This window comes from Pteropus medius, unplaced genomic scaffold (assembly GCF_902729225.1).
Source record: "Pteropus medius unplaced genomic scaffold, Ma_sr-lr_union100, whole genome shotgun sequence".
Taxonomy (NCBI): Eukaryota; Metazoa; Chordata; class Mammalia; order Chiroptera; family Pteropodidae; genus Pteropus; species Pteropus medius.
Window position 1 is genome coordinate 16,691,270 of NW_024350319.1, and position 16,395 is coordinate 16,707,664.

The 16,395-nt window shown below is 35.2% G+C and overlaps 1 protein-coding gene and 1 long non-coding RNA gene across 3 annotated transcripts in view; one reads left to right on the forward strand and one right to left on the reverse strand.

Annotated features, from left to right (window-relative positions):
• ZNHIT6 (zinc finger HIT-type containing 6) overlaps window positions 1–12,984 on the reverse strand; it is a 56,788-nt gene extending 43,804 nt beyond the window's left edge. For both annotated transcript variants that reach the window (XM_039838732.1, XM_039838731.1), the window contains exons 1-5: window positions 12,102–12,984; window positions 10,919–10,984; window positions 10,708–10,814; window positions 10,537–10,622; window positions 3,035–3,138 (exon numbers count right to left, since the gene is read on the reverse strand). In XM_039838732.1, coding sequence (XP_039694666.1) covers window positions 3,035–3,138; window positions 10,537–10,622; window positions 10,708–10,814; window positions 10,919–10,984; window positions 12,102–12,772 — 1,034 coding nt within the window. In that variant the 5' untranslated portion in view covers window positions 12,773–12,984. The remainder of the gene's footprint in view (window positions 1–3,034; window positions 3,139–10,536; window positions 10,623–10,707; window positions 10,815–10,918; window positions 10,985–12,101) is intronic.
• Window positions 12,985–13,002: 18 nt separating this feature from the next.
• The window catches only part of LOC120583297 (uncharacterized), a 52,252-nt gene continuing 48,859 nt past the window's right edge, over window positions 13,003–16,395 (forward strand). The window contains exons 1-2 of the long non-coding RNA XR_005647760.1: window positions 13,003–13,190; window positions 14,351–14,377. This is a non-coding gene — a long non-coding RNA (uncharacterized LOC120583297). The remainder of the gene's footprint in view (window positions 13,191–14,350; window positions 14,378–16,395) is intronic.

Sequence of the window (16,395 nt, forward strand, 5' to 3'; positions counted from 1 at the left end):
CTAAACATTATCCTAAAATGCACAAGATAGCCTTTCACAAAAAATAACTCTCTAGTTCAAAAATGTCAATAGTGCCAAGGTAAGAAATCAAGATCTTAATCATCGATGAAAATGCTGAACAAGAATGAACAAAATCTTGTGATTAAAGAGATTTTCAAGCTGATTAACTGGCAATATTCTTTAGGTATGACTTTCGACTAGCTGGGAACTCATGTTAATCCTTTATTATTCATCTAACAGCTGAATACAGACATTTTAAATTCAGTTAGTAGCAAAACCATTTTCCATTTAAAAATATAATTGGCCGTTTAACAATGAATGGAAAAATTTAGTTACATAGACTTGTTATATTTTTTTCACTGCACTGACTCCCAAAATGGTTCTATGAAGGATAGATCACCTTATTGGATTAAAGTCAAATGTTACATTTAAATTTTAAGATATCAATCTAAAACATGTGGGCAAATATTCCATATCTTAGTAACAATTAAGTAAAAGCAAATTAGCAAATTTTTTAAAAAAGAGACAATTCAGTGTTAGTTAGATGTTTAAATAAGTAGTTTCATATAGAACTATAAATGGAAATAAAAACTGGTTTAACCCTAATTTATTACTAGTCCCACTTCATAAATGAGAAAACTTAGGCACAAAGTAATTAAGTGGCTTCGCTTAAGATCACATAGCTAGGAAGTGGCTGATCAGGAAATCTGAACCCAGGCAGCCTGGGCTCCAGTTTGTGCTCTTAACCAGTCTATTTTATTATTTCTGAATTATACAGAATTTTTTTTTTTTACAACTATTTAAAATGCATCAAAAGTAAGTGGAAGACAAAATTAAAGGATAAACAGATTGGTGAAAATATTCAAATGTATATAACAGAACAAGATGAGATATAAACAGGTACATCTTAAAAGAAATAAAAATTTAAAAGCTCAGCCTAATAATCAGATATAAAAAAAAGTTTAATAATATTCCATTAAAGTACAAGTAAAACTAATACAGGCACTCTCATACTTTTTTGATGAAAGTTCAAAGTGGTACTTTTTTGGGGAGGACAATTTGGACTTTCTCTCAAAAGTTTAAATGCATGTAGTCTCTGACCAATAATTAAGCTTTCTAGGAACGAATCCTACAGAAAAGACATAAGCACATAAAACAATTTGTTCAAGGATGTTAATTACAGCATTATTTGTAATAACTAAAAACTAGAGATAAGCTAACTGTTCATGAATATGGGAATAATTAAATGAATTAGTATATAGTAGTCATAGTTGGAATATACTTCTTAAAAATAATGAGGCAGATATTTAACATATTTTTTAAGGGAAAAAACTAATAATGTTTAATGTGAGGAAAGTCATGCAGGCTTTTCATATTTCTGGATTAGTATTTATTATTACATTTTACTTTATTAATCGATAAAAGAAGCATGATTAGAAGGAAACAAAATGTTATCAGTGGTCATCTCTACAGAGTGATATTATAGGTGCTATTTTCCCTATAAACTTTTTTATGATGAGATGTACTATTTTTATGATTGCTGCTACATGCTAATTCCTTCCTATACTCCAGTTGGTGTCCAGGTGAATTAATATGCTAATGGCCAGAACTCTACATGGTAGCTATCATCATCAGCTCCATTTTACATATGTGAAAGAAGCTAAGAAAGTGACTGTAAAGCCTATTGTGTACTATGTTGCTAATCTCCTCATTGGACAATAGCAAAAATGTAAGAAAACCAACCCCAAGTCATTGTAAATTCATGAGCAAGAGGCATAATGTAAGAAAAGACTGATTTGCCATTTCAGGGATCTGAGGTGTTCCAAAATTACAGAGTAAAAATTTGGGTCCTAACCTAGAAAATATACTAAATGAAATATTCTTGAACAAAAACTCCCCACACACATTCATGTATTTAGAGACCCAAATTTTACATTTGAGGCTATATGCTTTTTAGCACTGAGAACTAAGCTCTGATGACATTGCGAGTGATTTCTTTCATCAAACAGGAATACGTTTTATATTTGAGAAAGCACAAACCAGTTACCTTAAATTTCAAACAAATTATGTTAATTTTCAAATGTCAGTTCCAAAATGCACAAAGGATTCATCTCATATTTGTAAATGGAAAGCATTACCTAACTTCTGGAAGCTAACCAGGAAAAAAGAAAACTACCTTTATAAATGTGTCTTGAAACATAAAAAACAAACAGATAACGTCATCTTCTAATAATATCACATCTTTTGAAAAGGTGGAAGGTTTATTAGAATAGTAGTAATTCTGATGGTTTTGTCTTTCAATTAATGGAGTAGTAAAACTGGAAGGGAACCTTACGTTTACCTAGTATAACCTCCATATCATACAGAGGAGGTTCAGAGAAAGGAAGTAATTTTCTTAAGGTCTCATACATACTAAAGAGGAAGAGAAAGGGACTCATGCAGTTTTTTAAAATCTAAATCCAGAATCTTGACTTTTGAAAGGTATTATCCAATAACTTACTGGGCTACTTATGGTACTTTGGAATTCTGTTTTCTTCTGTACTAATATGGTGCCTTTTTGACCCAGCACTTTCAGAAAGCAGCAAACTAATCTATTGTATTATCGGTACTCACAGATTACTATAAAGTTTCCCAAGACTCTTTATTCTCCATCACTGGCTTTCACATGAAACCTCACTTGGAATCCCAAATTAGAAAGGATTATAAAAAGCTAAGCTACTCCAGTGGCTTGCTCTGACTCATTGCTTTGTCCCTGAATATACTTCCATGGTATCTACGTCACTCACACACACACACTGCAAGCCCAAATTTGTATTAGAGTCACATGATATAAAATTAGCTTATTGACATAAAATTAGCTTAAGTTTCTAAATGCTTATTTTCAAAATTTGTATAGTTACCTTGTCATAGACCAATGACAAACACCTCACAGACCACACTTTGGGTAGTAATGCTCTATAGCAAACTGAACCTCACTGATGTTGCTGATCAAATCAAAATACTTGAAATACCAAGGTAGAATTTAGAAACTTACTTCTTGTCAAAAAATGTTGAATTTTCTTTCCTCTTGGTGAATCCATTGGGTAGAAGTTTTAAGTTAATACCTTGCCTTCGGGCACGATTTTTCATAAAGTACATCTAATAACCAAAACAAAGACAAATTAATTTTAAATTGCCTTAAATTTCAAAAGTGAATAAAAAAAGGTACAAAATGGCACCATATTAGTAAAGATTTACTGAATACTTATATTTCAAAAATTGTGTTAAGCAGCCATATCACTTAATCCTCACAATACCATGAGACAGGTACTATTATTACCCCATTTTAGCAATGAGATTAATGAGATGCCAACATTGTATTCAAACCCAGATATGTATAATTCCAGAGCCTGGGCTTTTAACAATACGCTCTACAAGCCAAAAGAACAATTTCATGGGAATTTAAAAAAATACAGGGCATATGGCAATCATACAGGTTACCTACATAGTTCTTTCTCTTTGACTGATGGTTTTATACCATAAGACACACATACATACGCTTTTATTACTAGACAGGTAGCTCACTCAGGAAATATTGTGGCATTGTAGTATAAGGCCTAAGTTACAGTAGCCACTGTTGTAGGCTGTACAAAATGGGATATGAGAACATTCTGGCTCTGACATGTGTTACTCCATTGACCACCTGGGCTGCTTAAGCTGAACTAGTCAGCTCCAGAGAGTAGTGAAAAAAGTAATATCAAGGAAGAAAGATTAATCAAAGAAATGGCAAAGTATAAGTGCAAGTTTTTTAGTTAAGTGAATGGGGATCTATAATTTGCAATGCAAAGATTTAAGACAATTAAGTCAGCAGCCAAGGAAAAGGAAGGGCCAGCTATCACTGGCTAAGTATAAAAATGATTTCAGAAATTACCTGTAATTTTGCAACTTAAGCGACTTTAGTTTCAGTGATGGCAGTGATTATGAGGACCAACCTTCCCAAAGAAAACATCTAAGAATGCCAGATAATGGGGGAAACACATATGTGTAATAAAATATATTTTAAAATCACCTTAATAGCATCGAAAAACTGACAGAAACAGGAAAATACAGACCAATATTTAATGAAAAGTGAAAGCAGAGAAAGGTAAGCAAAGTAATGAAGCCACTTTTGCTCATTCTGGCAAAGACAGTCTTCCCCATTTAACAACCTCTTCAGCGAAAGGGTCAGAGTCAAGACCCAGTAATCTTCTAGAAACCCCTCCTCAAATGAAACTGAGTTACAGAAAAACATACCCTCAAGTTACCAGAAATAAACCCTACTCCCAAAACATGCTAGGAAATTTGTATTGGTCTAATGGGAAAAACAGGAAAAAAAAGAAAAAAAAAAAAGAAAAAAATCCATTAGAAGTTGTGGTCATGGGCCAGCCCTTGCTCAGATTTTAAATGATTTGCCTTGTTTGTGTGGTCAAGGAAATCTTAAACCTTCAATGTGGTTTCAGATAGGCCCAGATTTGCAATGTTGCCAAGTACCTGGTAGAATAAAAGGCCTATTTGTCTTATCTTCAAAAAATTCTCACAAATAATTTTTTATGGAAAAAAAAAGTACTCGATAAAAAATAAACAACCATAAAACAAGGCTAAGTGAGCAGTAACCAAGAGATAAAAAGCAGTAGTTGAGAGAGTTCCCCATTATTTAGAAATTTAAAAGAAGCATACATAAATTACAGAACAGCTCTGCAAAATTCAAAGGAATAAAGAAACCTTGGAAATACTTGTAGTTAAAAATAAAAACTATAAAAACTGCCTAAGTGGATTTTTTAAAACACCAAATAAAACTGGAAAATTTCTAGAATGCAATACAGAGATAAAAAAAAGAAGAAAAAAAATGAGGAGACAGGTTAAAGGATAGGTAAGATGTAGGGAGAAGAGACCTAAACTACTTTTAAGTAGTTTTAGGAGAAGAAAAAAATATAAGGCAAAGGCATTATTTTAACAGAAACGGGCTGATAAATTCTCAGAACTGATTGTCAAGTAACAACTGTCAAGTAAGATGAATAAAAATAAATCTGCATTTTCACATTATAGTAAAAAAGCAGAACACCAAAGATAAAAAGAATGCAGTCAGAGGAAAAAAAATTTTAAGGCAGTTAAAAATGACAGATAACTTTACAACAATAACAATGGAAAAATAATTTTGAACCCAGAGTTCTACAAAGAAAAAATCATTTAAGAATGAAGATGAAATAAAAATTCAAACAAAAACTAATAGACTAATTTAAGAGTTGGCAACCAGCAAATCCTCTCTAAAAGATATTCTAAAGGATATATATGAGGTAGAAAGTGACCTCTTGATTGGTCTAAGATGATGACTGAAAGAATAAAGAGCAAAGAAAGTGGGAAATTTGAAGATAAACAAAAATAAACATTGACTGGATAAAACAGTAATTATTGTATGAAAAATTTTAAAAAGAATTTAAAATACCTGAAAACAATAAGAAAAATTAGTAGAGGGTAAAACATAATTTAAGTATTCTAAAGTAACTGTTGGCAAGATGGGGCCAAATCCTGTCTGCTGCCTATTTTTACAGATAATTTTCTTTTGGAATACAGCCCTATCGATTTGGCTATGTACTGTTTATGACTGCTTTCCTGCCACAATGACAGAATTGAGTAGTTGTAACAGATACCCTATAGCTTAGAAAAAATATTTACTGTCTGATCCTTTTACACAAAATGTTTGTCAAGTTGGGTTCGAAGGTCCTTGCATTGTCTAGGTATAGGGTTAAGATACTGATTAACTTTAGGTACTGGTAAATCAAGTATGCATGCTGTAATGTCTTAACTAAGGAAAAGATAGAAAAAGGGTATGTGACTTTTAAACTGATGGAGAGAAAAATCTTAATAACTTAAAAAAAGCTCAATTCAAAAGACAAGAAGAAAAAAATGGGACAAACAGAACAAATAAGATGACTAAGATGATACATTTAAAGTCATATATAGGTAATTTTATCAAAATATAAATGAACTTAATGATTGAGTTAAGTTACAGTTGTCGGACTAGAAAAAAACTGGAACCCAACTTAGGGTACTTAGAAAAGACATAACTAGAACATAAAGATACAGAAAGGCCTACAGTAAAAGGGGAAAAAAATTACTCTAAGTAGATACCAACCAAAGGCCTGATAGCTTTATTAATCTTAGACAAAGTACACAAAAAGCTAGACAAAGAGGATCATCTCATAATGCCATAGGTTAAATACACCAAGAAGAAATATTTCCTGAGGTATGCATCTAATAGTTTAGCCTTCAAGTACATAAAGCAAAACAAACTGAACCTTAGGGGAAACATACAAATCCTTTTGATTTTTATCTACTGGGAAATGTTAACCTACTTCTCTCTCTGTAACTGACAGAAATGTAAAGGAGAATATTATGAAGAACTTTATGTCAATAAATTTGAAAATTTAGGTCAAAAGGACAAATTCTTAGAAAAATGTAATCTACTAACATTGACTCAAGAAAACACAGAAAACCTGACCAGTCCCATAAATAATAAAGAACGTACTTCATTGGCTCAAACTCTAAACCCATATTGGTTCATTAATAAATTTTACCAAATTCCCAAGAAAGAAATAATCCCAATAAATTTCAATAATCCAATGCATCCAAGAACAAAATGGAAACATTCCTAAATAATTTTGTGAAACTAGAATCACATTGATACAGAAACCTGAGATACTAAAAAGAAAAATTAGAGGCCAATCTCACTCATAAAGAGAAACACAAAATGAATGAATGAATAATGTGTACACACATATGTAAGACAACCGAATTCTGCAAAGTATAAAATGCATGCTTTGCTATAATAATACACTATATAAGTTTAACTTAAAATAGAAAATCAAAGCATTATTATTCATATTAGAATATTATAGATTAAAAAACAAAAATAATCAAATACAGAAATAGCATTCTGATAAAATATAACAACCATTCATAATAAAATCTGTTAGCAAAGCAGAAATAGAATTTCCTTAATCTAGATAACAAATTATATCTACAAAAAATTTAAGAGCAAATATTGTGGTGAAATCTTGAAAGTTTTTCCTCAATGATCAGGAGTTACAAAATAAAGATGTACAGCAGAGTTAATATAGGCCTGAGGCCGTTATCCTCAGAAGGTTCTTTTTACAGGACTGACCCTTAGCTGGTGTCTGGGAATTTGGTAAATGGTTCCCTACATTGACATAAAACTTTTCCTAAAATGATGAGAGTGGTTCACTGTACCTAAATTGTTTGTATAAAGAACGTGGCTTTATCTGATTTCCTTCTGGAAGTCTAGGATTTGGCACATGCTAGGCAGAGGGTACTTCTATGAAGAGCTCCCAATAAAAACCTTGGGTAGTGGCTAATGGGCTTCACTGGTAGACAGTACTTAACACATGTCATCACAACTCATTGCCAGAGGAATTAACTGTGTACTATGTGACTCCGATGGAAGAGGACTATTAGAAACCTACAGCTGAATTCCTCTAGACTTTTCTCTCATGCTTTTCCTTTTTGATAATTTTGCTCTGTACCCTTTTTCACTCTAATAAATTATAGCCATGAGTACAACTCTATGTTGAGTCCTGTGGATCCTTTTAGCAAAATCATCAAACCTAGGGGTGGACTTGGGACTTATAATATTAATATCTACTATCAATCACTAGTATTTCAGCATTGAATTGGAAGTCCTAACTATTCCAATAAGGGGGGGGGGAATGATTAAAAGAACAATAGAAACAAATTGTGATTGTTTACAGAGAAAATCTAAAGACTCTATAGATAAGGTACTGGGATAGATTTTAATATGGTTGCTCACTATAAAATAAACAACAAAAAAACCCTCATTCCTAAATACCAGCAAAGAGACAATAAAAAATTAAAAAGAAAATGCTGTTAAAAAAAAAAGAAAGAAAGTGTCCAAAAATAAATCTAACAAAAAATGTGCACGACCTCTACTGAGAAAATTATAGAGAGATATTAAAGAAGCCTCAAATAAATGTAGAGATACAACACAACCAAAGATTTAAAGATTCAATGCTATAAAGAAACCCAATCACTTAAGTTATTCTATATAATAAATGCAACCCAATCCAAACTCCCAGGTGGGGAGAGAATGGACTGATTCTTCCTACTTGTATAAAATTACACTCTATTATACTCTAGGAAATAGAGTATAGGAATACTCTAGAAAATGAACAAAGTGGGAAGACTTACTCTATCAGACAGCAAATTTCAGTAAAAAAACTACAAGAATTCAGAAAGTGTAGTATTGGTGTGGATAGACAAGTAGACCATCAGAATGGAACAGAGGCCAGAAACTGACCCAAGCACATATGGATGCTTGATTATATGACAAAGGTGGTCCTGCAGAGCAACAGTGAAAAGATGAACTTTTCAAAAAATGGTGCTAGGAAAAGTAGATTATCCATGCAAAAAATTTAATAGGACCTCCACATGATACACAAAAATTAATTCCAGGTAATTTAGACTAAATGTGAGATGCAACACTATAAAGCTTTTAGAAAATAACTATGGGAGAATAGCTTTATAACTTCAAGGTAGGGACGGATTTCTTTATAAACACATAAAACTACTAACTAACTACTCAGGAAACATAAAATAAAGTTGACATTAAAATTAAGAACAATCTGTTCAGCAAAAGATACCACAGAGAGTAAAAAACAAGCCACAGAATGGAAGAAGGTATTCATCACATATAGAACTATCAACTGGTGTCCAAAAAATTAAAAAAATTCCTACAAACCAGTAAGAGAAATTTCACCAATGAAAAGATAAGCAAAAGATGTGACTAGGTATTCTACCAAAGAGAAAATTCAAATGGCCAATAAAATATTTGAAAGGTGCTCAATCTCATTAGGAATCAGAGAACTGCAAATTAAAAGCCATAATAAAATTACACAGCCATCAACTGACAAAAATTTTAAAACTCTGGACAAATCAAATATTATATAGGATGTGACAATAGGTTCACTTATACACCATTGGGAGTTGGTATAACCACTTTGGAAAATGTTTGGAAGCATCTAGTCACACTGAAAATATGCACACCCCACAACAAAGCAATTCTACTCCCAGGTGGAATAAACCCTGGAAAAACATGTGCACATGCAAATCGCAATTCATAAAAAAATTGTTCATGGTAGCACTGTTTCTAAATTCTTTTGTTATTACAGAAAATCCAAAGCTCATGAAGAATAGACTGGATAAACAAATTGTGGTGTGGTCCTAAACTAGAAAACTGTTCAGAAACAAGAATGGATTGGGGAAGGGCATAAAGAGGTTGCAGGAAACTTTTGAGAAACTGGCAAATGTTCTAATTTTAGACTTGGGTGGTAGTTACATGGATGTTCACTTTATAAGTATTCATTAAATGGTTATTTCTTTTATCCTTTAATGTGCATGTCGTACTTCACAATAAAAAATTAAGTAATATTTCTTTTAAGTAGAAATTTTATATACCTAATTAAGCTTGTGAAAAAGAGTTGATGATAATCGTTCTTTCAGATATGTGTAACATCATGTCTGTACCAATACGATAGGTTTAAAGGGTATTAAAATTCTGCAACTTCGATACTAAAATAGTCTCTGAAAAATGAACATAATTCCATGACATGACCTAATAACAATAATAAAATTTCTGGAATAACAGCAATTGCAAAATATTTCAAATATGTAAGCTTTAATTTTGAAGTGTTCAACGAATGAAAAAAGGATGAAAAGAGTATGAAAATTTAGTGTATTGAAACAGCAAGTCCTGTTAGCTCTTCCTTCAAAACCAGAATCTAATTACTTCTTAATAATTCCAATGGCATTATCCAAGCCACCATGTTTCATCTGAACCACAGCAATAGCTTTGTAACTAGTCTCCTTGCTTCCAATCTTCCACTTAGTCCATTTTCCTGACAGCAACGAGAATGATCTTTCAAAAAGGAAACATGCTCAAAACCCTCCCATGGATTACTCAGAATAAATGAGAGCCTTCACTAGTTTCTCTAACCTCATATTTGACATTCTCCTCACTCAACTATGCTTCAGTCACCTTGCCCTTTTAATTCCTGAAACACACCAATCTAGTTCCTGACTCAGAGTCTTTGTTTCTGTATAGTCCTCTTCCAAATGTTCACATGACTGCCTCTTTCTCATCATTCAGATGGCTGCTTAAATATCATCTCTCAAGCCTCTCCTGACCACTGTTTCAAAAATGGTACACTCACAACCTCCAAACAAACATCATTCTCATTTTCTTTAATCTCTTGTGCTTTATTTTCCACATGCACTTAACTCTATCTGAAATTATATGTGCTCTGCTCATCTGTCTCTCACCCTACAAGCTCCAAGAGGGGAAGGACTTTGTTTTGGTCACTGCTATATCCCTAATGACTGGAATAGTCCCAGACCACAGTAACCAGTTAACACATTTGTTGAATAAAAACGAGTCTAATCAATTAGAAAAAATTCTAACCAAAAGGGCTTAGAGGAAATACTTACATGTTTATTGCTTAATGGTCTTTTCAGTAAAGTATCTCTGGAAATATGGTCTGCTGTTCTTGCAACGTCTTCCAAAAATCGATAATCTAAAAATTTAGAAATAGAAAAATAAACAAATGGCATATGCCAATGGCCAGGAAGCATCAATCTGCTATGCATAAGATGGCTTACCACTTAAGAGATTCATTTCAGTAAACTGTTGTACTGAAACATATGCAGTTTTATCTCGAACTCCATTACATGTCAGTTCTGCTTTGTGTTTCTTTACACAGGGCAAACTGAAGAGACAAAGAGGAAGTTCTTTTATACTTTGAGGTAACAACAGTACAGATAGATAGAGGTAATAAGGTAGGAAATTATACACACACACACACACACATACCTGCAGGAATATCGCATACAACGGGGACATCGGTACTTTGCTTCTTCTGTACCACAAGTTTCACACCTACAAAAGCCCACATGAAACTAAATAAATTATCAAATATTAATTCTACTTATTTGTTTATAAAAACTTTTGAGTCAATTACTCATCACAATTAAATTAGACGAAGTCATAGCGAATACAGTATATGCAAGGAACTCTGATAAAACACTTGATAGCTGTAAAACATCGTTAGAAAATTTTCTTCTAGGAAACCATCTTCAAATGACAACATTTAAAATGTTGTTAGTGATATGTAATAAAAAATGTATTAAAAAAAATCATGTCACTTTTCACTGTTTTCTTCTATAATCAGAGAATAAGATTATTTAATATTTTAACATGAAATTCCTGGCAATCTATTAATGATTATGTGAGTATGTACATATACGCAGAAGTCCAATCCATGAGCTACTTTTAGCTATCTTAAAGGCACACCAACGAAAGAATATAAGACCCAGTTGAATTTAGAGAGTAGCAGTTACATCTTTTTTTTTCACAACCCAAACACAACATAGAATGGGCATCAAAATAATCAAGAAATGCTATTACCCATCATCTGTCTTCAACTGCTTTTCTAGGACCTTGGGATACTGACAACCACACTATTTTGCCTGTTGTGTTCTAGATAGTAATAGTCCCAAGAATCTGACCACTCTTTTATTTTCTGTGCTGTCACTATTGGGAGAGTAAATCAAAAGTAATACATATTCATAGTACCCACAGAGAAACCAGACAATTGGGTGAGTTCAAGTGCATCTCTGCTAACTTAATCCACTTTGTCATTGTTAGTTTTATTACTTTTCCTCATCTCCATCCTCTTTCAAACAAATACTGAGTCAAGGGCATATTAAGTCAAACCAGAATCTGGTCCAAAGGTTTTCTGGTTCCCAGAATTTTCACCTCCTAACTTGCCCACTGGACACCAGTAACCTCACATATTTTCACTGAATTTGTTGTTATCTGACAAAACCCTCCTTTCCAATTTCCCACTCCCCTACTCCCACCACTCAGGCCTCAGGGCCCCAAATTTGCATTTATTTTTCATCATTCTACACCCTGTTAGTAGTATAGTTTCCTTCAATCTAGACAACAGAGGACTCCACAGCTTTATTCCCCAGTGGATTTTTCACTATCCTACCTTGACATGGCCAGTTTACGCTTGGAGCCCACTGGGGAATTCATCTGAGACTCTTCTTTCATTTTTGTATCATCCATCATTTCTTTTTTCGGGAAATACTTTTCTTCTTTTACACATATTTCATCCATTACTTCCTCCTCTTTTATGTTCTGACCAACAAACGTCTCCTCCTGTTTTATCTCCAAGTTATCTTTCTTCTCTTCCTTCACCTCTAGCCAGTCCATCACCTCTTCCTTTACTTTCACTTTCTCTTCCTTTACTTCTGGTTCTTCCACTTTCTCTTCTTTCACCACCAAACCACTATCCATCTCCTGCTTCACCTCTAATATGACTGGTTTCTCTTCCTTCACCTCAGGCTTATCCTCTACCTCCTGCTTTACCCACTGGCCATTCCGCATACCTTCTTCCATTTCCGACCAGTCCACAACTTCTTGCTTCACGACCGTTAGATCCACTCGCATTTCGTCTGCCTTTTGTCCATTTTCTTCTTGTCTATCCCCTACTGTCTCCATTCCTGTCGGTCCATAATCCATCTCTCCACCGCCGGCCTCCTCCGTCCTTGCTATGCCCCCGACTCCCTCCCTACCCGACTGGAGACTCAGCCGCAACCCCGCAGCTCCAACTTGGAGACCGTCTCTCGACATCCCTTCTTTCTCAGCAGCAAAATCCATCAGCTCACGACCCTTGGCCTCCGCTGCCACTGTATCCTTCAATGTGGCTGGTCCACACCAACAGGTAAGAATTATCGGCCAGATCCTGGGCAGAGGGCCACGTGTATGATCGGGAAGTCTCCAGCACTGAACGCCGGATTGGCGTGTTCCTCCAAGTCGCCGTAAAGCAACGCTTTCGCTCCTCGCCCCTTCACGACTCGTAGAATTCTTTACGGCTCTGCGGCTCAGAGGCTCTGAGAGAATTGGCGTTAGGACACGCCCATCATGGTCCCGCCTTAGAGGTGGGGCTTCTCCAAACCCCTCCCCTGGGGAGGCCGCCTCCCGCCCCACCCTCTGCGCGTGACTATATTCCTCTGTTAAAGAAACTGGAGGGCTCGGGCAAAGAGGGACGCTAAACCTATAGTCTTGGACTGGGAAGGTACACCCTAATCTGTATTAAAGATTAAATCTAATCTTGTGCGACAGTGGAGGAAACACCTAACATTACGCCTCTCCAAGCTTCAGACGATGGATGATGTTACAAATCTCTTAGTGTTATTGTGAAGATCCAATCGATTCGTGCATGAAAATAAGCTAGCAGTGACAAACAAAATCAATATATGGTGGCTATTATTTCTGGGAATCCCGATGGGTTTTAGGTAGGAAAGAAGACATTCGTTTTTATTCTTTCAGTTCTTTGTCAGTAAGAGCCCACATCAGCCAGTTCCCCATTCCCAGCACCCTATAGGATTCTAAGAGAAAATAAGTATGTTTGTGTGTGTGTATAATTTATTTTCCCTATTTAAAGACTGGGCCAAAAGTTCAATTCTCAGGACTAGATTTAAAAAAATACACGGAAGAATACAAAAAAAAACTAAAACCACTCTTGTATGTTTCAATTACTTTTTAAAATTATTATTATTACATACCGAGCATTAGGTGTTCATCTAATCTACGTATCATGTCTGTGAGATACATAGTTTTCTCGCTAAGCAAGAAGGCTCCAAAGAAATAGCATCTTAGCTATGGGCTGCTTTGTTTACTACCCGCTGTTATAATTTGCAGGGCATTTAGCTGTTATCATTCATTCACACATTGTTCAGGGAATGGGAATTTTGAATGATTGAGCAGAGTAAGGAAGAATGGTAATTTTAAAACCTTAGTTGGAGCACCACCGATTAAGTAGTGCTGGAGGAAGTATAGAAGTTGAAAGAGTTTAGTAAAATCTATTGGGTTGTGAGGAAGAAGCGTCCAGAGAAATCATATAGCTAGTCTCTTTTGGAGATACTTAGGGGTACCAGCTACCCATGGAGTCAAAGAGAGTCTGCCTGGATTTTCAGGCTAGATTACAAGTTTACACTAGGAAAAGAGGTTAGATGACATAATCTGTGTGGCTTTGCTAAAGACAAAATTTGGGAGATAGGAGCAATGAGAGGGAGTATTGATCCTCAAGAGAATAAAATCATCTAGATTTCCATTTAACATCACAGAGAAAGTTCTGAAACTACTGATCGGAAACACAAAGGCTGCACATTTGGAACTTTTGTCATATTTCCCCTATTTGGTCTTCTTATAATCTGTATTTTTTTTTTTCCGCAGGCACTGGAAAGGACAATTATTAAACCAGTAAGGATCCTTGACAGCATCACAGCTAATTACCTAAGTTATATAAGCAACACCATGGAACTGAAGTTTTAATGGGAACATCAGCGATTATGGTGGTATCATTGAATGGCAGTTTCAAAGGAAAAGTGAGGCTTGAGTAGTCCTAAAGGAGGGAACTTTGGGTTATTGGGGTACAGAGCCAGAGTATTGGCTATAACAGCAGAGACAGGGCAGGGACAGAGAAAGGGAATTTACATAGGGCTGTCACTGAATTCCTATTCAGTTTCTCAAGCTCTTTTCCTTCCCTTTTCCACTTCAGTGGAGTAGAGATACAGCCCAGCTCCTTCAGTATAGGATTGAAACATCTTACTGCACCCTATCCTCTCTGTCTCCCGTCCCTGCACTGGGCATCATGGTGCAGCTCTCCTAACTATTTTGGGCCTGGTCCTTTGCCAAAATCATAATTGGGTTCAGTTTAACAGTTAGAAATCTGGGAATGCTTTCTAGGAAAGAGACTGAAATACAGTGAGCAAGTATATATTAAGAATGGTTAAAACCATTTTGGTGGCTCAGCGGCACTGTGTGTAGTCAACTGTCTGGTTGACTATAGAGTAAGGATTAGAAGGGTCTTTCCTGACCCCTTGAAAGACAGATAAGAAAACAAAAACCCAAAGAAATAGAAAGATTTGCCCAAGATTACATGGCTATTATTGGCAGTATTGAAACAGATAATTAATGTTCTGGTCAAAGCCCTTTGTTTGCACTTAAACCAGCTTAAGATGAAAGCCAGGAAGTGGAAGTGCAGCTGTGTCCACACAAGAGGCAAGAACAAGTAACCAGAAAGCATGACAGTCTGAATTTTATTTTGTATGGATATGTTTTATGATGTGTTGCAGTTTTGGTTATTCAGAAATAGATGCCAATAGGAGTTATTTGAGATCAATTCCTGTGAAAAGAAAGGGAAGAAAGCAGGATTGGCCAGAGAGAATTTAAATTGTGATGCAGGTCTCACAGAGCATCAGACAACCTGATGATTAGCTCTGAAGAAGGCATTTTCCTTTACAATGTACCACATCAGACAGAACTGCCTCTTACTTTATATCTGGCCTCACTCAGTCACCAGATTCAGGCTGCCCCAGAAAGGGTATGGTCTTGGGAAAGAGGCCTCTCTGAAGCTATAGCTGACAGCTGGAGACTGCTGACCGGCACTCCTTGTGGCTGGGTAGCAAGTCCTTCTTTGAAAGGGGATCTGGGTGACACATCTCCATGGCTACCACAGTGTAAATGTGTGTTTGCCTCTGTGACCACATGGCCTTTCGTCACTTAATTGGCCTAATTCTTCTTTTTTTGAAGGCCAGTTTTCTCTCTTCTCCAAGTACCTTATTAAAAAAATACAGCCACTCCACAACTCCCAGGTATCAACGCATATAGTCACGGAGACTCACTATTGTCCTATTCCAAATGTCTGGGGAAAAAGAATCTGATTAGATCGGCAAAGTAAGGGAGGTAGGATTGCTTAGTGTAAACACAGTTGCAAAGTAATTGGAGAAGAGCAGTTTGCTCTGGGCAGTGTTCTCTTACATCAACGGAAAAAGCACTGAGTTTAAATCTCCTTTGCCATGAGCTGGGGGACCACACTGTCTCAGTTAATTTCTTCATCTGTAAAATAGAGATAGTTATACCTATTTCATAGGGCTATTTTGAAAATTAAGTGAGAAAATGTGTGTGCAAGAGCTCTGTAAACAGTAAAGTATTCTACAAATGTAAATATAATTTCCTTATTCTACCAGTAATTTTGAAAATTATGCTGGTAATAGCTCAGTGTTTTCTCTTTCAGATTGTGAAAGACAAAATTAAGATATTCGCATTCCCCAGTTCTTGGCACATGCTTGTCATGTGTAACAACCCTCTCCTTAATATTTTTGCTGTTTGTATATTTTTACCTAGCCCAAGGTCCTCAAAATTGTCTTCTATATTTTGTAGAAGTTTTATAGTTTTAGCTCCAACATTTAGATTTATACATATAGTGCAAAGTAATG